The sequence below is a fragment of the Hypanus sabinus genome, chromosome 5 (genome assembly GCF_030144855.1).
Source record: "Hypanus sabinus isolate sHypSab1 chromosome 5, sHypSab1.hap1, whole genome shotgun sequence".
Taxonomy (NCBI): Eukaryota; Metazoa; Chordata; class Chondrichthyes; order Myliobatiformes; family Dasyatidae; genus Hypanus; species Hypanus sabinus.
Genome location: NC_082710.1, coordinates 23,420,875 through 23,443,149, shown reverse-complemented (window position 1 = coordinate 23,443,149; position 22,275 = coordinate 23,420,875). Strand labels below are relative to the sequence as shown.

Genomic DNA, 22,275 nt, shown 5'->3' with positions numbered 1-22,275 from the left:
AATTACATTTGCTATCACTTGTCGCACCAAGCAAAAGGTTTAAAGTTTAAAGCAAACCTTTTGATTGATGCAATAAAAACAATTCAAATTTCTAAATATACATTAAACATTTCAGGAAATGCTTTCCACTGCTGTATTTGTCTGTCCAACTTCTCAATCAATTAGAACACAGATACACAAAAAACAAGCTTACATTTATAACATTTTTTCTGTTGATAGTAAAACTGTTTAATCAACTTTAAGGAACCTGAATTTCAAAATTAATTGAACTATTTATGAAGATGAAATGGTATTAAAACATGATATACCAACATAGTCACTCTCAGTGCCATAACAGTATATCATTCTGCAAAATATCTTATAAACTAAATGGACATTTAGAAAACACTTATCTAAATGGAAACTATACAGTGCACAAAATGAGCCATCGCTTTCGAGTAAGCAGATATAAATCAAGCATCGCATGAATGTCTAGCAGACAGGTAATGATAATTAAACTGATTGCAATAATCCAAGCAGTCCAGATGCAATGGACATTCAAGAAGGGAAAGGGTGATATATTCCAATTAGCTGGAAAAGTCTCCAAGTTATGATTCCTGAGAAACCCAAACCTCTTATTGCACAGAATTATTTCTCATATTTACAAAAAAACTAATATGAATGCATATAATAAATACGTTTTTTGAAAGGATGCATCTTTTTTAATAATAAAAAATCCAAAGTTAGTCACATAAAACACTCCTGAGAAAATGCCATACTTGGATTTTTATCCTGATCAACGCCTTGTTCATGTGCCTCCTGCCATTCCCAACATGTCTCACAATATGCACGGATCTGTTCCAGCAGGTGAAGAACACGGGTCTCCCGTCTTCCTCTCTTGTCATCTGGCTGCGAATGGATGATATTGTGTAGTGCAGCACTAGCCCGTGCACGGGCCTCCTTACTGCCACGTGAATTGCCGAGCAGCACAGAGTCTTTATCATTGCCGTGCAAAAGCTGTATGAGCAGTGGAAGACAACCAGACTGACGCATAGCTATGCAGCTGTCCTGAGAACTAGACATTGCTAGCAAAGTTCGAGACATATCATCCTTGTCGTGTGTGCCAAGCATTGACAGCAGCGAGTATACCATTTCCACCTACAGCCCAAGTGAACCAGAAAGGTTAATTCTATTCACATTATGGATCTAAGATTATTAATATAAAGCCAAATAACAAAAAATATTCATTTGGAATCAATACAACAAACTACAATATTTCCTAATTCAATACCTCATCAATTCTCTTGACTTTATCACCAGATCCCTAAGCAATCGTAGAAATATTAATACAATAATTAAACTGTTTGAATAACTATCTCTTTTATTTACATCTAACCATGTCATTTTTTATTCTAATACAAATATCAGAAGGTACAAAGCTGCAAACAAAAACTAGTGAAATTCATGAGTTCTGAATTTGATTGCAAGTATTCCATACGGCAACTTCATTCTATGTTCCTGCTAAAGGGAGCAATTTTTAATCAATAAACAGAGGTCCAAACTAGACAGCGAAAGGGTGATACCAGATCTCCAGTTAGGGAATGAGACAGGGCAGGTGACAGAAGTTTGTGTAGGAAAATACTTTGCATCTAGTGATCATAATACCATTTGTTTCAAAATAATTATGCAGCTGGATAGGTCTGATTCGGGTTGAGATTCTAAACTGAAGAAAGGCCAATTTTGATGGTGTCAGAAAGGATCTGACAAGTGTGGATTGGGACAAGTTTTCTGGCAAAGGTATACTTGGTAAGTGGGAAGCTTTCAAAGGTGAAATTTTGAGAGTACAGAGTTTGTATGTTCTTGTCAAAATAAAAAAGCAACGATAAAAGGTTTAGGGAACTTAGTTTATTTTGAGAGATATTGAGGCCCTGGTTAAGGAGGAGGAGGAGGAGGTGCATCACAAGTATAGGCAGGAAGGAACAAATGAGGGACTTAAGAAGTATAACAAATACAGGAGAACACTTAAAAAAGAACTCAGGAGGGCTAAAGAAAGGCATCAGGTTCTCTAGCGGACATGGTGATGGAGAATCCCAAAGGCTTCTACAGATAGATTGAGTAAAAGGATAGCGTGCGACACAACTGGTCCATGATAGATCAATGATAATTCATGCATGGAGCTGAATGAGGCAGGGAGACCTTAAGTGGATTTTTTTGCATTTGTATTTACTCCTGAGATGGATACACAGTCTATAGAAGAAGTAAGGCAAAAAAACAGTGAGACCATGGACTATATTCAGAATACTGAGGAGAAGATGTATGCTCTCATTAGGCAAATTAAAGTGGATAAATCTCTAGGGCCCGATAAGTATTCCCTTGGACCCTGTGAAAGGCTAGTGCAGAAATTGCAAAGGCTCCGGCAGAGATATTTAAAACATCCTTAGCCATGGGTGAGATGCCATAGGTTTGGAGGATAGGTAATGATATTCTGTTGTTTAAGAGAGGCTCCAAGACTGGGGTCTCCAACCTTTTTTATGACATGAACCCCCACCATTAACCGCCTTGTCCATGAATCCCACGTTGGGAACCCCTGCTCTAAGAGATCATGGGATAGGTGTGAAAGGTGAAATATTTAAGAAGAACATGAGGGGGAATATCTTCCCTCAGAGGGTGGTGAGAGTATGGAACAAGCTATCCGCAGAAGTGGTGGATGTAGGTTTGATTTCAACATTGAAGGCCAATTTGGATAGAATCATGGATGTGAGAGACATGGAGAGCTATGGTCTGGGTCAATGGGATGAAGCAAATTAATAGTTTGGCACAGACTAGATGGGCCAAAGTGTCTGTGTCCATTTCTCTGTGACTCGATGACTGATTTTTCTCTACTTGCTCTCCAAATCCTTTATGGTTTGATCACTATGTCAAATTCTGTTAATTGAAAGACAATTAAGATTCTCAGTAACTTTAATTGGAAGCAATCATGCTGATAAGTTCTTTCAGTTTTAAATTACTCATGGAAATAAAAATTCCAATATGTAGAATATGTTGATTCTTCACAAAATGATAAATGAGTGACACACTGCTTCTTTCTTTACCTGTATTTCCTAGTCTGAGAAGAATCTCAGGAGAACTTGCCTCAGATTATGTCAGTTCCCTGACTCTGTGCTGGATCAACTCAAAAGGCAGTTGTGGAAATCGGGGAAGTCCCAACAGAAGTTCCCACATACCAAAGTCTCGACACACAGCTGGTGCTGCAATTTCTAATACTTATCAGCAGTAACTTCAACCTAATACAATCACTAGAGGTTTACTATTTAGCCCTAGATTTAAAATTAATTATTTGATTATGTAGAGCAGGTACACCATGCAAATTAAAACCTCATTTAATTGTGGATTTATTTTCTTCTTTTGCATAGCATTGTATTTCCAGATCACTTTTAGCTGTTTAGAAATATTATTTCTGATTTAGTGTGAGTAGGTATGCCTAGAAAACATACAGATTTTATTTAGTTGTTAAAGTCAGGACGAGATCACTGAAAGTAGGCTTTTGTCACATTTGCGGGGGGGGGGGGGGGTAAGCTGTTACTTAAAAAAACTCTCTAATACTGGGAAAAAATTATGAAGAGTAGGTGATTGGCGCAGATTCCCACCCACTTCAAACTTTACCACTATCCTCAACTCCCCTCTCCCAACACATACACACTTCAAAATAAACTCCTTAAAAATCAGAAATTTTAGCCTGAGGGTGTGTCAATTTCACTCTACTCCCACAATCCTCAAATCTCCTTTAAGTCAGACAGCATTGATAATTTGATACACAGCATTCATTCTGAATATATGGCTGTTTCACTAGGTGAGAGTTCATCAGTCCTACTCCTGTCTTAAGTTCTATCATGCACCAATATGGGAATCATTCGTAACAGGTGAACACTCCTTTCGAACTATCATTGCTGTAAATAAATTTAAAGACATAACTATACATAGCCAAATATTTACAGTTCAGTGACCAGTATCACTCTACCATTTAGTCAAAGCTACCACCGAATAGTTTGTAACTATTTTAAAATGCTAACAGAATTCAAATCTTTCGGGAAAAAATTTGAAGTATTAATTGCCAGCAAACTCGCTCCAGCTAAGCAAGCAATGCCATTTCTACGCTTGTAATTCGAAGCCAGATGATTAAAAAACTGGGTTAGTATCATTCAGATTAATGTCAGATTTTAGTTGTTAGAAATCAGATAACTTTTGTTTTCTTTGTATATACAAGTTATTAGAGTATCAACATAGACTAGACGAATGATTCTATTCCCGGATGTAATAATTCTAATTCTGTTGATTTTTTGACACTAAGCTTGATTCAAATATAATCCTTACTATGATCTTTTATTTTTCACTGCATATGTGGAATGCAGCTGCAGTATCTGATACCAGTTATCAGATGAGTAAACACCATTTTTTGTGAATATCTTTAAAAGAACACAGTAAGGATAACCAACCACATGCATTAGTTAATGAAAATAGCAAACATACTAGTAAAGCAGCCAAAGCATTGTTATAATTGACGTATTAGAAAAAAATGCAGTGTAGCGACCTGGAGTCTGGAATCTTCGGTTACCTTGGTACCCAGGTGATTTGTCAGTCTTCGAGGAACTGAGTAGGAGTTACTGCAGCTCATTACACTAGTAGTATCTTGTTCAACTCGTGATCCTGAACCCTAAAATACAGATGATACAAATTCTAAGTTTACTAAATAAACAAAAATCTTTCCAAAATGTTAGAGGAGTTTTTTTTTTAACATTTGTAAGTAATTTTGTAACCACAGTGCGGGTGAACTCAAAAAACACCTCTGTGCACAAATGATTACGTAATACCACTGGCAACATTAGCCTCACCACTGAAGTCACAGATGAACCTTGCTAGCAAAGGCAGAATTCTGAAAATGGCTGTATGTCTATTTGATGATCCAGAATAACAACCCAAAGTAATCACTTCCCTCCCTGTGAACATGGGTGTGAGGATTTTGGCAGCCAGTTCAGATTAATACTGGTGCAATGCAATCTGACCTGTCCGGCATTCTTCGAAATTCAGGAACACTGGGGACAGCCAGGTACATCTCTCGTTGCAAGATTCAATGTCCTCGTGATCTGAAGTTTCTTTGGAAATGGTGCCATTTCTGCATAAAACATGTGTAAACTTGATTGCTGACATTTTCAGAACCATGCTTCAGTGTTGGACTCCTCATGTAGTCCAATGGCAGAGTGTAAAATTGCTGCAATGCCCAACATTACTCTAGGGAATGTGGCAAGTATTATGCACCTGAGCAGGAATTGCTATACTCTCATTTGAAAAGTAAAGAATGGGTGCAAGGTAATACACATTAGCTCAAGTAACAGAATTCACTCTTTATATTTTGAAGTTTGCAGTGTTCTACATCCTTTAAAAGTGATTTAAGTGATTTAGTTTTAAATGTTTAATAATTTAATTTTTAGGATGTTTGGGAATTATTTTCAAGACTGATCAAAAACATCAATGTCCTTAGCAGCAACATCTAAGGTCTCTAGAGGCATAATTTTCAAACCACCTTGAGAGCAGGCTTTGTTTTTATCCATATACAATGGCAGTATATTGCACAAGACTGAACATTTTGCATCAGAATCCTTTGGGAAATTTATCCTCAAGAGTGGTTCCAGAAAGGCATGCCCGCAGTTCAAATGAATATCAATAATAAACATGAGCCATTCCATGCTCGCAGCAAATTTTGCTATTGTATCTTTCAACATAAGTAAAAAACATTCAAATATTCAGATTCAAACCTTCAGAATTTCAGGTAATCTGCTTCCTCTCTTTTCCTTTTGTCTCTCCTCCTGATCTACCTAGTTCCTCCTATACCTCAGTTCCACACATCACTGTATTTCATTCCACTTTTTTCACTGCTCCACCCCCCATCTGCTCATCATCCATACCTTCCTCCCCAACTGGGTCCCCAAGTCCATCTGCCCATCAAACTTGCCTTATTGATTCCATGATCCATCTTCCCTTCCTATCAAATTACAACTTCTGCATCCCTCTGTTGCCTCCACCTATCACCTCCCAGATGTCACGCTTTCTTCCTTCAACTGCCTATGATCCCTCCTTACCTGGAACCACTTATCACTCGCCTGCTCTGGCTACACCCCTTCCCTTCACCTCTTTATACTGGCCAACTACCACTATCTCAACCCAAAACTTTGGTTGTCTATTTCCCTCCACAGATCCTGTCTGACCCTCTGAGTTCCTCCTGTTGTTTGTTTAAGGAAATGTGATAGTTATGCAGGTACTTGCCACAATCTTCTAATCACCCTTAAATGAGGGAGTGCAGTACTGGGGAAGGTGTATAAAGGCTGGTGCTACTGTGTGGGAGACCAGCATTATCACCCTCAAGAGAGAACCACTGGAATGTTGTATTAACAATCATGCTAACAGTTGGACGAGAAACCACATGTATGGTTGTCCAATCTGCTGATGGAAACCAAATCATCTGCAAAGGAAGAAAACTTAAGTGGGTAAAGCATTGGCAGATGGAATATAAAGTGTGGAAACATGGAACCATGGAACTATCTACTATTTAGGAAGAACAGCGGAATGAAGTATTATTTAAATGGAAACTGACAATAGAATGTGCTTTACAGAGAGATTTGACTGACTAATGGGAAAACCAGTTAGAATGTAAGTATAGCAAGCAATCAAGAATGTAAATTGAATGTTGATTTTTACAACATATAAGACAATCTATAGTTTTGTTACATTTGTACACTGCACTGCTGAGAACCCATTTGAAGATTTGTTTTACTTTTTTATTTTCAGAATTTAGAAAGACTATTTTAACTGTGGCAGTTCAAAAGTGGTTGATTTGGTCAATGTGGGGATGAAGGGATTGATTTATGAGAAACAACTGAACAGGTTGGGCCTATAACTGGAGTTTAGAAGAATGAGAGGTGAATTAATTGAAATAGATTCTGAAAGGGTTTGACAGGGTTGATGCCAGGAGGAATTTTCCATTCATGGCAGAATCTAGAAGTGGATCTATCTGCTGTCCAAACTCATTATCTGGGATGGCCATCTGCCTGCACCAAAATTATCCTAATATGGAACCCCAATTGAGCACAACTTCTGTACCAAGGAAGTTACTTGCAGAGCACAAGAAGCTGTTGCTAAGTCTCAGATAGTGAATCTTGAGTTCCAAAATACTGATGGCTTTTAAGCAGATTATCATAATAGATCTTTTAACTGTTTTTAACCAGAGAGATACAACGAACAATTCAGATAAGTTATCTTTTTAATCAGGATCAGGATACATATGCCAGCTATGAACTGTAAGAAGTTGAGGACAATGTTTGATTGTTTGAACTCTCGTTCAACTGCACTCTCACAAAACACATGTAGAAGGCCTGTAGCGGGTAATGAAGGTTTTTCTCACTAGAGCTTTTGCACATCATCTACATGTGATTTGCATGCCAAATGACACTTTAAAAGTTTGCAAAAATCACTCCACTTTTTCCCACTTGCAAATTCTCCAGCAACCTCAGCATTGCAACAGTACATGTAGGTAACACTAGTTTCTGTATTGTACATAAGTATTTCTTGTAGCTGCACTTTCCTGACCTCATAATTTTGCAGTGTAGCAGTTTCTCCTGTCTCATTAACCCATTCTCTTTAAATGAACTAGTAGTTCACAGCATTTGCTTCTTTAGAATTCGACATAGTGAATCAAAAATTTCTTCAATAAAATCAGTATAAATAAGCCAGTTCTAAAACCCGCAGAGAAATCATTTCGAATTCCATGCCGTCAATACCACCTGCATCAGAAACCAGAAAAGGAAATGTGATTGTGTATGATCATGAAATATACTTAACATGCCAACAAGGTAGAGAGTGACAAGCTTTGGTGTGCAGTTTAAATTCATTTGTGCGCATGCGCACACCTTGAGAGAACATTGCTGACGACGCCAGAGTTCTGGTGATCAGGTTGCTTCTCAAGTCAGTTCCATAACTTAGTAATGTTGTGACTGATCTGATCTCTGACTTTTGCAATGAATCACGCAGGCTCTGATGTCAGAGATCAACTGAACAGTCAGTTAATTGGCAGATCCTGTGGAAACCATAACAAGAGACCAGTATAATCTGATCCAACGTGCCCAGCACCTTCACGTTAGTCCATGTAATCTTACTGGCAACAAAGCTGTTGGAAATGATAATCAGGGACAAACACATTAATAAAGAAAAACCAAGTAACAAATTGTGCTTATTTAGCTTATATTTTTTGAAGAGGTACAGAGATGATTGCCAATTGTGCTGCAGTACACATTGTACATAGAGATTTCTAATGGCCTTTGATCAAGTGTTAATTAAGTCTATCATCAAAATTAAAGATTATGGAATAAAAGGGACAGTGGCAACATTGAAACAAAATGGCCTAAGCGCAGGAAATGCTGTAGGAAAAGCTGAAGTTCCATGGAAACAGTGAAAAGTGTAAAAAAAGACAAATTATGCTTCAATTGAACAACAAATTAAAGTTTTAAATGAAATACAGAATAAATTAAAGCACTGTAGCGATGTACTACATACAGAGCTAGAGACGACACGCAGTCAGTAAGTTGTTTCGAGACTAGTTTATTCAAACTTCACGGCGCTGGCATTTAATCCCTAGCGCCCGCCCTCTCCGGGCAAAAATGACATCAGAGGTGCATTACCAAAGTCTCCCCCCGTGCGCTGGCTATTTGTGAGCCAGTTCACCTGCGCAGAAAGTGGGTCGCCACATAACCCCCCCCCCCCTCCCAGAACCGGCGATACCCCCCCCCCCCCAAATGTCCACAGTCTGGATCAGCCTCTGTTTGGGAGGTCTGCCTCTGCGCCATGGTGCCTGAACCTCGACCAGCTGCGCCAAGTCCACATGGGCTGGTTTGAGTCGGTCCACTGTGAAAACCTCCTCTTTCCCCCCAATGTCCAGAACGTACGTGGACCCGTTGTTATTGATCACCCTGAACGGCCCCTCGTATGGCTGCTGTAGCAGTGCCCGGTGTCTGCCCCTTCGTACAAACACAAACTTACAGTTCTGCAGGTCTTTGGGTACATGGGTCAGGGTCTGACCATGCTGTGAAGTTGGTACGGGGGCCAGGTTGCTGAGCCTCTTGCGTAGTCTGTCCAGGACTGCTGCGGGTTCTTCCTCTTGCCCCCTTGGGGCTGGTATAAACTCTCCTGGGACAGCCAGGGGTGCACCGTACACCAACTCGGCCGACAAGGCGTGCAGATCCTCTTTGGGCGCTGTGCAAATTCCAAGCATGACCCAGGGAAGCTCATCCACCCAGTTAGGTCCTCTCAAGCGGGCCATGAGAGAAGACTTCAAGTGACGGTGGAAGCGTTCCATTAGTCCGTTGACTGTGGGTGGTAGGCAGTAGTGTGGTGTAGCTGTGTTCCCAACAGGCTGGAGGTGAACTGGGCGCTTCTGTCGGAGGTAATGTGGGCCGGTACCCTGAAGCGTGCTACCCAGGTTGCAATCAGTGCTCGGGCGCAGGAATCAGCAGATGTGTCGGTGAGTGGGACCGCATCTGGCCACCTCGTGAACCGGTCTACCATAGTTAGGAGGTACTGCGCTCCTCAGGACACTGGTAGGGGGCCCACGATATCCACATGAATGTGGTCGAACCTCCGGTGGGTGGGTTTGAACTGCTGCGGCAGGGCTTTAGTGTGCCGCTGCACCTTGGCTGTTCGGCACTGCGCGCACGTTCTGGCCCATTCACTGACCTGCTTGCGAAGTCCGTGCCACGCGAACTTGCTGGAGACCAGCCGGACGGTTGTCCTGATAGATGGGTGAGCCAAACTGTGTATGGAGTCGAAAACTTGCCGCCTCCAGGCTGCTGGGACGATGGGGCGAGGTTGGCTGGTAGCCACGTCGCACAGGAGGGTCCTCTCACCTGGGCCTACGCGAAAGTCCTGCAGCTGCAAACCCGAGACTGCGGTCCTGTAGCTGGGCATCTCGTCACCTGCCTGCTGCGCCTACACCAGTGCTGCATAGTCCACCCCCAGGGACAGGGCGTGGACAGCTGGTCTGGAGAGTGTGTCCGCCACAACGTTGTCCTTTCCCGAGACATGCTGGATGTCCGTCGTGTACTCCAGGATGTAGGACAGATGTCACTGCTGGCGAGCTGACCAGGGATCGGACACCTTCCTGAACACGAAGGTCAACAGTTTGTGGTCCATGAACGTGGTGAACAGCCTGCCTTCTTAGAAGTACCTGAAATGCCGGATTGCCAGATACAGTGCCAACAGCTCCCAGTCGAAAGTACTGTACTTGAGTTCGGGTGGTCGTAGGTGCTTGCTGAAGAACGCCAGGGGTTGCCAGCGTCCCTCGATGAGTTGCTCCATCACCCTACTGACTGCTGTGTCAGATGTGTCCACCGTGAGGGCGGTGGGAACGTCCATTCTGGGGTGCACCAGCATCGCGGCATCTGCCAAGGCTTCCTTGGCTTTAATGAAAGTGGCTGCGACCTCCTCGTCCCAAGTAATGTCCTTGCCTTTACCTGACATCAGGGTGTACAAAGGGTGCATGATATGGGCTGCTGAGGGGAGAAAACGGTGGTAGAAGTTCACCATACCAACGAACTCCTGTAGGCCTTTGACCATGTTGGGCTGGGCAAAGTGGCAGATCGTGTCTACCTTGGCGGGCAGAGGTGTTGCTCCGTCTTTGGTAATCCTGTGGCCCAGGAAGTCGATGGTACTGAAACTGAACTGGCATTTGGCCGGGTTGATCGTGAGGCCGAAATCACTCAGGCGGGAGTAGAGCTGGTGGAGGTGGGACAGATGCTCCTGGCGATTACTGCTGGCTATAAGGATGTCGTCCAAATAGATGAATGCAAAGTCCGGGTCGCGTCCCACTGCATCCATTAGCCGCTGGAACATCTGTGCGGCATTCTTCAGGCCGAATGGCATTTGGAGGAACTAGAACAGGCCGAACGAGGTGATGAGTGCTGTTTTGGGGATGTCTTCAGGGTGCACCGGGATTTGATGGTATCCCCGGACAAGGTCTACTTTGGAAAATATTCTTGCCCCGTGCAGGTTTGCTGCAAAGTCCTGTGTGTGTGGCACGGAGTAGCGGTCTGGAGTTGTAGCCTCATTCAGTCTGCGGTAGTAGCAGCATGGTCTCCAACCCCCAGCTGCTTTGGGCACCATGTGCAGGGGGGAGGCCCATGGGCTGCTGGACCTCCGTACAATTCCCAATTCCTCCATCCTCTTGAACTCCTCCTTCGCCAGGCAGAGCTTTTCCGGGGGGAGCCTTCATGCACGGGTGTGGAGGGGTGGTCCCTTGGTCAGGATGTGGTGCTGAACCCCGTGTCTGGGCATGGCTACCGTGAACTGCGATGGAAAGTCCACCAGGATTCTGGTGAATTCATTGTCCGACAGCATGATGGAGTCCAGGTGTGGGGCTGGCAACTTGGCTTCACCCAGGGAGAACGCCTGGAAAGTCTCGGCATGTACCAGTCTTTTCCCTTGCAAGTCGACCAGCAGGCTGTGAGCTCGCAAGAAGTCCGCCCCCAGAAGTGGTTGGGCCACCGCGGCCAGTGTGAAGTCCCACGTGAACCAGCTGGCGCCAAACTGCAGCTGCACTGTGCGGGTGCCGTAGGTCCGTATCGTGCTGCCGTTTGCGGCCCTCAGGGTGGGCCCTGGCTTCCTGTTGCGGGTGTCGTAACTGTTGGGGGCAAGACGCTGATTTCTGCTCCAGTGTCGACCAAGAAGCAGGGTCCCAACTGTTTGTGCCAGACGTACAAGAGGCTGTCCTGGTGGCCAGCCGCCATAGTCATTAGCGCCAGCTGGCCCTGGCCCTTGCAGGGCCGGCAACAACAGCGGGCTTTTGTGCCCCACCGCTGGTGGTAGAAACACCACTGTTCACTGGCCTCCTCACTCCTGCCTCTGTGTTCTGTGCGCCCCCCTGCCTGGCCTGGTCTGGTCTGCTGTTGGGGGCGTGGCCTGGTAATCTGACCGACAAATGCCATGCTCTTCCTCTTGGCTTTCCACAGTATGTCTGCCCGGGCCGCCACCTTCCGGGGGTCACTGAAATCTGCGTCGGCCAGCAGCAGATGTATGTCCTTGGGCAGTTGCTCTAGGAACGCTTGCTCGAACATGAGGCAAGGCTTATGTCCGTCAGCCAGGGCCAGCATCTCGTTCATCAATGCTGATGGCAGTCTGTCTCCCCAACCGTCCAGGTGAAGCAGGCGGGCACTCCGCTCACGCCGTGAGAGGACAAAGGTCCCAATGAGCAGCACTTTGAATGCTTCATATTTGCCTTCTTCCGGGGGAGACTGTATGAAATCCGCAACCTGGGTGGCCGTCTCCTGGTCAAGTGCGCTCACCACGTGGTAGTAACACGTGGAATCAGAGGATATCTGCCGAATCTGGAACTGGGCTTCTGCTTGGCTAAACCCACGCGTGGTCGCAGCGCCCAGAAAGTCGGCAGTTTTAGCAGAACTGCACGAACAGATGAAGAGTTGGTCATCTTTGGTCCAAATCCCGTTTGGACTGTTGGGGTCACCAATGTAGCGATGTACTACATACAGAGCTAGAGACGACATACAGTCAGTAAGTCATTTCGAGACTAGTTCATTCAAACTTCACGGCGCTGGCATTTAATCCCTAGCGCCCGCCCTCTCCTGGCAGAAATGATGTCAGAGGTGCATTACCAAAGTCTCACCCCGCGCGCTGGCTATTTGTGAGCCGGTTCACCTGCGCAGAAAGTGGGTCACCACAGCACTACCAATATTACTACAGTACTATAAAACTGTGTATTAGTTTCTAATAGTCATCGACATAGGAATTCATTCAGTGTACGCTGTTGTGCTCTTTTGATTGACTGTAAATGAACAAAATCAGTGCAGACACCTAGTGCAGATAATGGACTGCCTTCCTGCATAAAATAGTGTCACAATCCAACAACAGATAGTGGCTTTTAATTTGGCCAGTAGAGTAATTGTTTTTATTTGGCTAGTGGCAAATTTCTTGTGGCATCTTGTTGAGGGTCCAAAATATTATAAAATCAATAAAAAACATAATGATCAAAAATATTTGCTTTTTGAATCAGCGTCCGTCTGCCCAAATGGATAATATTATACCAACACACGCAACTGACACTACTTAAACACCGTTCATTCTGAGTATGGTGTTGCGTCTAACTGCTACACAAGTGCACGTGACTGATGCTAGTTAGAAGCTGTTTGGCTAGTCTCCTGTCCCAATTAAACGGCATAGTATCCTAACAAACAAAGGGAATCTCCACTATTTTTTTTTGATGAGTTTGTTTTTTTTATGAGTAGTCCCAAATAAGCAGCTGCCCTGATTTACCGATGGTCCAATTAACCAGAATCCACTGTATATGGAGCCTTAGACGCTAGGTTGCAGAAGATAGCATATGTTCCAAACCAACAATGGAAGTTTCATTTACCACTGCTTTCATACTACTTACAGAACATTGGTTGTGTCAGGGTGAAAACAATGAAAGACCTCAATTCTATAGGGATGGTGCAAAATGAAATGTCTACATTGGTCAACAAAGAAGTAAATGCATACTCATCACCTCAATTAGATTGTTCATTTTTCATAAGGAAACATTTTACTTAAATAAACTTACACATGAACTGTGACAGCTGTTGATCTAAGTTACAAAGTATCCAGGAAACAAAGCATGGGTTTTCTTATTCATCTACATTTTGTTTAGTTGGAAAGTAAAAGTTATTTCAAGGAATTTTACTTCATTTCATAATCCAAATTGCATGTTTACTTTGCACTTTCATTTTATAAAATGTTCAAAGTGCCTTGGATTATTGAACAAGAAGGCACTTTTAGAATCAAAGATTAAATAATGGTACTCCTGTTAAATTCAACATTAGAAAAAGCAGCATACACTTCAAATTTTTGCTTTGGATATCATTCTTCATCTCGGGTAACAATTAATCATGAGTTAGAACACCATCAATGTCTATAGTTCCAAAGCTGAATCTTTTAAATTTATACAAAAATATAGATCTTCCTGAAATTCCTTGTGATGACATAGTGTAAAATTTATTCAACCAAGCAATTTAATGAATGGAGAATTACATCAAATCATCAAGGCCATTTATAGGACACAAAAATGTGCAATGCTAGTTAAATGAAAGATTACAACATTTCATCTTGCCGAAAAAAATTAGCCACTGATTTCTCTTATCCTGTGCAAGACTGAAAATGTCCTCACCTGCCCACTCCCTACCGTGCTCACGCTGGCTTCTGTTGTTTCCAGACAATCACTCGGTCCATCTGCATCATGTGGCACTGCTTGTTCTTGCTTAGTTTGTGATGATTTCTGTTGAAAGTACATCGGAATTTAGAACATCGAGGAAAGAGATAGTTTTTTTTGTCTGCTATGCTTCCATGCTGCATCTCTCCTCTCCTTATTCTTTAGTTTTAATGAACAGCAGCAAGCACCATCCCCCTCAGTGGCATGACATGATCAGAGAACAGCACGTCCACTGAGACCTTGCAGTGTATCACAATACAGACACAAAGGATGTGCTCAGAAATCCACAGACCTATTCTGACTGTGCTGTTAAAATGACAAGGGAAAAATCCTGTGGGGGTGGATGAAAATGTACGAACCAGCTCTGGTAGCATTTTATCACATGACAGGCATTGAAAATTTTATGGCCAATAAGCTCCACCACATTAATTAGATGACATAAAAATATTTTAAAAAAGCTCCGGCAGGCATAAGCACTGCTCTTATCTAGCATATGTATTTCAGAACAGACTTCCATTGAAAATATATACTCTTATGGAAGAGGGCATTTAACAGGAACATGTGTGCATCAGATTTTTTAAAAAGCTAAAATGAGAAAAAGAATCCACCTCAGAAATAAAAGCATTCACTAATTATTCAGTCTGCCACAGCTGAATAGTAGCTCGAGTCCTACTTCAGAGACAACAGCACATAATCTAGGGCGGAAGCTTTGGTGCTGAGTAAGTGCTCCAGTGTCAGAGAAATCACTTATTTGATCTGACATTAAACCAAAGCCTCAAGAGGAGTTCAAAAATTACAACAGCAGCAAATACAAGCAGTTTAGTGGTTCTTGGTACATGCTACGTTCCTGAAAAAAAAAGCTATTTTAGTGCACGTCTTTCCAATTTGAGGGAAAATGAATTTGAACACTTAATAGATGGAGTACTAAGTCCTAAAGCTGCTTATGTAACTGATACTAGTATTAAAATCCCCAGTGTTTTCCATTATTTTACAGTTGCACAAAGCATGCTGGAAATGCAACCTCCAAAATACATCAGATCTGCTGTATTTCTGTAAGCAAATTATACACCTACAAGAATTGTAAAGTAGATCAATTTTACATTTGAAGACAAGTGGCAACAAGAGCAGAAAGGGAATGGAAATAACAGGGCAGAAAACCAAATGATCCAATTTTTGGTGGATCTGGCTAAAACAAGGCGGCAAAGTGAATAGATTAGAGACCCGACACACTTTTGTATGCAATGTTCGAAGTTTAACTCAAAATTGCTACATATGGCAATAGTGCAGCTAATCATTTACCCCGCCAGATGAACAATCTTCTTTTTAATTCCCCAACTACCATTGAATCAGAGACACAGAAGAAAACTGGCAACTCAGAACAGGACATTTGTTAACCATCCACAGCTACCTTGGTGGGACTCCAAATTCAGTTGATAATTTGGAATTTAAAATCCACACATTTATAGTGATGACAACAAAACTACAGGATTGTTGTAAATACCCACACGGTTCACTAACGTTCCTCATGGCAGAAGTTTACTATACTTTCCTGGTCCAGCCTATTTCAGACTCCAACTTAAAAGTAGCTGATCACTGAAACATTCTTTGAAATGCTATAACATTTAGTGTCTGCAAGGGAGGAAGGATAGAATGAGATGGACCACCTAGCAAAAACTTACACATTGACACAGCACTTACAGCCCAATTAACCTTACAAAGTTATTGCAAACATCTACAGACTGATGTTTCACTTGGGACATCACACTCACAAGCTGGTCAATCAACAATTCTGACATAGGTGTAACCAGAGAATCATTCCTTACCAGTGCACCTCCATCACAATCCCTCAATGCTACCAGAATGACAGATCACTGCTGACTAAACAGGCAGAGTCCCAACTAATACAGTTGTCAAACTGGATCTCTAGCAGACAGTGAATGACCCAACACAAAGGACAAACAGACCACCCCCAGACCAAACTCAATAAAAAAAAAACCCAGTTTGGAGTACTACAGCAGTAAAATATTTAAAGGTTCAAAGGTTCATTTTATTGTGAAAGTATACACATGCAACTCTAATATTTGTCTTCTCCAGATAGCCATGAAACACAAAAAAAATTATGGGTGTTGTTGAAGAAAAGACATCAATACCCCCACCCCCGGCGCAAAAAAGTAAAAGAAACGATACCTCCCACCCCTCGCACAAAAGATTAACAGATTGCCCACATGGAAAACAGCAGCTGGAACATCAAAATCCTCAAAACCCCAACCTTCCTCTCTGGCAAAAAGCCAGTGATAATAACATCAAACCCCCACCTTGTAGAAAAGAACAGCACCAATAGTATCAAAATTCCCAACCCCTCCTCTCCCATACACAAAAAACAGATTGCCCACACAGGAAAACACCAGCCCAAGAACATCAGACCCCAAATTCCCAACTTAACTCCTCCCTCTCACAAAAAGTAACATATCGCCCACCGACTAATCGGCAGCTAGAAAGAAAACATTGAAAAACCGAAGAAGATCAATAGTCACTTCCCTCGGAGGAACAACTGGTTTGCGTCGCTGCCTTTGGAGGAACCGCTGGATTGTGTCACTGTGCTAAAAAAAACACGTTGGTTAGTGTCGCTGCCCTTGGAAAAACCGCTGGTTAGTGTTGCTGTCCTTGGAAAAACCGCTGGTTAGTGTCGCTGCCCTTGTAGAGGCCGCTGGGTCCCGATGCTTTCAGAGATGTTTTCGAAATTCTGAGATTTATGGATTGGACTGGAGTTCATATTGGCATCTATCAATTCTGTTTTTTTTAGTTCTTACCCATACTTTCTTGTTGCTGATTGGCAGGCTGGGGATTTGGGTGATCCGTTAGTTTTTGTGTGAGGGAGGTATTGAGGGTGTTTTGGGGTTTGCGAGTTTCTGTTTCTTGTTTTTCGTGTTGGGGGGGGATGATGTTTTCCTTCAACTACTTCTATGGTTTTCTGTATTTTATGGCTACCTGGAGAAGACAAATCTCAGAGCTGTATTCTGCGTACACACTTTGATAATAAGATGAACCTTTGAACCTTTTAACTACAGTAAAATGATCACATAAATCTCAGAATATCGAAAACTTCCTCCCATCAACATTCAAGGGCAGCGGCCACATGAACTCAGTCCTTCCGTGAAGATCGCCCACCATGCCATGTCCGAATGCCACAACTGCCGGTGCCCCTGTGGCCTCTGTTGAAAGTGACCGCTAATCTCCTCTGCATTTGCCTCGATGCTTCAATCTTCCTCAATGCTTGGAAATGGGGTCGTTCCTGACCCTATGCCTCATCCCTGGTCTTTTCCACAAGGCAGTTCATGTTTTTGGTCATCTTTGGGATCTCATCTCCAGTCTTTTCCACAAGCAGCTCACGTTCTTGGTCCTCTCCAGGCACAACAGAGCACTAGATCATTCGATCAAATTCCAAAATGCATGTCACAGGCTCCAACAGTTTCCGTAACACAATCAACACAGAAAGAACAAGTAGAAGACATAAAGAAGGTAAAATAATTTAGGAGATTGGCTATCTGAAAGATGTCACCTAAGGAATTGTGGTTTGCTGGCACCATCTTGACTAGAAGTCAAATATTGAGTATGAATGTGGAAGATAATTACACAGCTAACAGAAGGGTATTTCCCACATTCCAAAGATGTACAAGTTGACCACTGTCGGCTTATTGGGCCAGAAGGTCCTGTTACCATAAGACTATAAGACTGCAAGACATAGGAGCAGAATTTGGCCATTCCACCGGAGCTTTCACCACCAATCCATCATGGCTGATTTATTATCCCTTTCAACCCCATTCTCCTGCCTTCTCCCTGTAACCCTTGATGCCTTTACTAATCAATAACCTACCAATCTCCACTTTAAATACATTCAATGGCTTGGCAAAGAGTTCCACAGATTCACCACCCTCTGGCTAAAGAAATTCCTGCTCAACTCTGTTCTAAAGTGACGTCCTATTCTGAAGCTGTGGCCCCGGTCCTAGACTCCCCCATTAGAGGAAACCTCCTCTTCATATCCACTCTTATCTAGGGAAGGCCTTTTAATATTCAATAGGTTTCAGTGAGAATGCCCTTCAATCTTCTAAACTCCAGCAAGTAATGGCACAGAGCCATCAAATGCTCCTCATACATTAACCCTTTCATTCCCAGGATAATTCTTGTGAACCTCCTCTGGACCCTTGCTAGCCAGTACATTTTTTCTGAGATAAGGGGCCCAAAACTGCTCACAATAATCCAACTGTGGTCTGACCAATGCCTTATAAAGCCTCAACTACATATATCTCAAAAATAAAGAAGCAGATTAAAGAAAGGATGAAAGGACCAGGTATGCGAACACTTAAAAGGACAGCTGAACCATTCACAACCACATTCAGCCGCCAATTATAGAATGGATTTGTCCGAACCTTGGATTTGTCCTAATTTCCTCAACACTACTGAAGCTTTGACTAAGTTCACCACATGGTATCAATAAATGACAACATAGGCAATCGGATCCCACCATATTCTGCTTACAGTACTTAAAATCTGTTCTGTCTTTCACCATGTGACAAATTTGCCCAGATCCAACGTGACTGATTGTTGAGTCCACTCTGACTCATCAGCAAAGCAGTGGAAGGTGTCAACAACGTGGCTACTACACTGTATTTATTCATGACTATCATGCTCACTGATTCCACAGCTACACAGACAGCATACTGGAGGAACATAGCAGCTCAGGCAGCAACTATGGAGGGGAATAAGCAGTCAATGTTTCAGTCAGAGACCCTTCACCAGAACTGGAAATGAAGAGAGAATAAGCCAGAATAAGAAAATGGCGGGGGAGGGGGGGGTGGTGGAAGAGCAGTACAAGCTGGGAAGTGATGGGTGAAGCACCTGCTGAGTTCCTCCATCATTTTGTATGTGTTAACTCTGGATTTCCAGCTTCTGCAGAATCTCTTGTGTTTATGATCCCACTGATTCCCACTTTAGGTTCTGTTACGTACCCCGTAACTGGGTCACTTACTAGCAAAGATAGAGAGGTCCGTTGAAGTCTGATGGTACTATTTTTAACAGTATTTATTGATAAAAATACACAAAAAGAATATCAATGCAAACATACAGATAATATACGTCGTCAATACTAAATCTAAAAGTGCGGGAATAGAGAGGGAAAAGAGAGAGAAATAGCTCTCTCGTTGTCTAGGGGATCATGTATTGTCCGATGGAAATATAAAAGTCACCTTAGTTCATTCAAGCGGTAGGCTGCAGTCTTCTTTGGTTGGAGAGAAAGACAGAGGTTTAACTTGCCCATTCCTTTTATGATGTCAATCCTTCGAGAATCGTTGGGTGACTGGTTTTCCCTTTGTCGTTAGATAAAGCCGTGCTTCCGTGGCAAGACCCACCAATTCCGAGGCAAATGGAAAGGGACGCACGTGGGCTGTTGCCACCGGCTTTCGCTATTACGCTGTTACAGGAGTTCTAGCGTTTCTTCTGGTGCATCTGAGGGGCTGTTCCCACAGACCCTCTTTTATCCTGGCTCACAGGGTCTCAGATGTCAATCAGGTTGGGATGATGTAATCCCTCCACCAACCTCCCCCTCAGTTCATTGCCTGGGGCTTCGATGCATCGTACAGGATTCAATACACAATTCCGTCTCTAAGAGACAATACCCGGTATCAATGGTTCCGCCTTTCAGAGGCCAGGACACATTCCAAACTCTTTATGGATTCTGCATGTCTTTCTCTCTTTTCCTGGGTCTCCTGAACTGACTTAATAGTGATCTTGCGATTCTCAAAAAGGAGGGGGCGACCCCGCACCCTTCGGCCCCTCAGAGCTGTGGCACATTCGTAACAGTTGACACTTCTGTTTCAGACCTTTTCACAGTTTTAGTCCAAACACAAATCAAAGAGATAAATTTGTGAGCTGTGGTGACATTGACTGCCTCTGGCATTTAGGCAATATATGATAATGTGGCATCAAGAAGCTTTGGTAAAAGTCAATTGCTATCTAGGAGATAACACTCCAAATGATTGTGTCACATCCTGTACAGATGGTTGTAGTTGTTCCTAGGCCCCACCATCTTCAGCTGCTTCATCAATGAACGTCCTTCCATCAGAAAGAACAGAAGGGAGGTCACAGGAAGGCAGTTTTCTTAGCCTCTTACTGTGCTCCCTACATAATCACAACTGCGTGGACAAATTGTGTCCAACTCCATTTACAAGTTTGTTGACAGGGAGCTGAATCTCAAGCATCAATGAGATGAACGATAGAGGATGAGCTTGTGAGCCTTGTGATATGATGTCAAGAAAATAACTTCTCCCTCAATGTCAGCAAAATGCAGGAGCTACTCATCAACTTGAAGTAGGGTGTTTACATGCCAGTCTGTATCAATGGTGCTGAGCTGGAGATAGTTGAGAGTTCTTCAGTGTAAATATCACCACTCTGACCTGATTTAGCCACTTTGATACCACAACCTAGAGACCACATTAATGCCTCTATTTCCTCAGGAGGCTACGGAAAATCTGCATGATCCTGATAACTTATCGATTTTATCAAAAATCAATAATGCAGTTAGAATAAATTGACAAGTTCTAAATTGAAAAAAAAACACTTACCTCAGTTTCTGTAGCTTGGGAGTGTAAGTGTTGGCGCAAACGGAGCATTTCCTTCTCTATTTGCTGAATCCGTACAACTCTCATCTGCATTAACATGAACTGAAGTTAGAAAAGGGAATTCTCTCTTCTGGGCTATTGAAGCTATTCTATGACAATGTTAGCATTTGTGAATATTTATGCTCATTTGGATGTAACATTTTACTATGTTAACAGATTTGATTTTTTTTTGCCACAATATGTTTGCTTACATTTTAATACCACGAAATACAGCTTTTACCTTCCTATACTTTCTTATATTATTCAGAAAATACATGTTGCTGTATTAACACAACAAACAAGACAACACACTCAAAAAAACAAAAAAATGCTTCTCTATTTGATTTTTTACTCTTTACAAAACAAAAAAGAAACAAAGATAAACTTAAATGAGATTTTACAAATGTATTTTGAATAATGAAATCAATACCAACTCTTTTCTTTGTAAAGTGATGAGAAAGAATTGCATTTAAATGCATTTAAGGGTGAGATAGACTTTTCAACTGCTGAAAAATCAACAATGCCATGTGAGTGATGGAAGTTAAAGAACATAGGATCCAATCTGCATTGGCAAACTAGATCCAAAATTGGTTTGGCAGTAGGAAACAAAGGGTATTGGTGTATTGATGCTGGAACCTTTGCTGTTTGTAGTATTCATGAATGACTTGGATTGGAATGTAGATGGTCTGACTGGTAAGTTTGCATATCAGACGAAAATTTGTAGCAAAGAAGCCTTTCTAAGAACACAGTGGGACACTAGTCAGGTGGAAAGCTTGACAAAACAGTGGCAGATGGAATTTAATCCACACAATATTGAAGTAGTGCATTTCCATAAATTGAATTATGGAAGGACAAATAGAATACATGGAAGGTACCTTAAGAACGTCGATATACAAGTCAATGAAAAGGCAACACAGGTGGCCTCTTGGCATTGTTGCCATCGTATGCTAAAGAAGTGAGTACAGAAGCTGGAATGTGATGTTGCAGCTATACAAAATATTTGTCAGATTGCAGAAAAGATTCTCAAGGAATGGAAGGTTGTAGTTACAGGAGAGACCGGATACACATGATCGACTCTCAACAGAAAGCAAGGGGCGAGAGGTTCTAGAGGGCTTTTAAATTCCAAGGGGTATAGATGGAATAGATCGTCACATCATCTTCCTGTGGCACGGGAGTCAATAATGAGAAGGCACAGGTTAATGGTGAAAGGGAAGACTTTAAAGTAGATCTAAAGATCTGAGGGTTACATTTTTCAGAGGATGATGGTTACCTGGAGCAAGCTACCAGAGGAGGTTCATAGAGGCAGATAGAATTAAATGTTTACAAAGGAGAATGAGAATCAGAACC

General features: G+C 42.4%; 1 protein-coding gene across 16 annotated transcripts in view; it reads right to left on the bottom strand.

Annotated features, from left to right (window-relative positions):
* Positions 1-22,275, bottom strand: part of apc (APC regulator of WNT signaling pathway) — a 204,977-nt gene that overhangs the window by 22,270 nt on the left and 160,432 nt on the right. For 13 of the 16 annotated variants that reach the window (XM_059969564.1, XM_059969561.1, XM_059969560.1 and 10 more), the window contains 4 exons: positions 20,893-20,976; positions 14,234-14,341; positions 4,568-4,690; positions 759-1,137 (listed from right to left, as the gene is read on the bottom strand). In XM_059969564.1, the coding sequence (XP_059825547.1) occupies positions 759-1,137; positions 4,568-4,690; positions 14,234-14,341; positions 20,893-20,976 (694 nt within the window). The remainder of the gene's footprint in view (positions 1-758; positions 1,138-4,567; positions 4,691-14,233; positions 14,342-20,892; positions 20,977-22,275) is intronic. The other 3 variants (XM_059969555.1, XM_059969554.1, XM_059969556.1) reach the window with 3 other exon arrangements.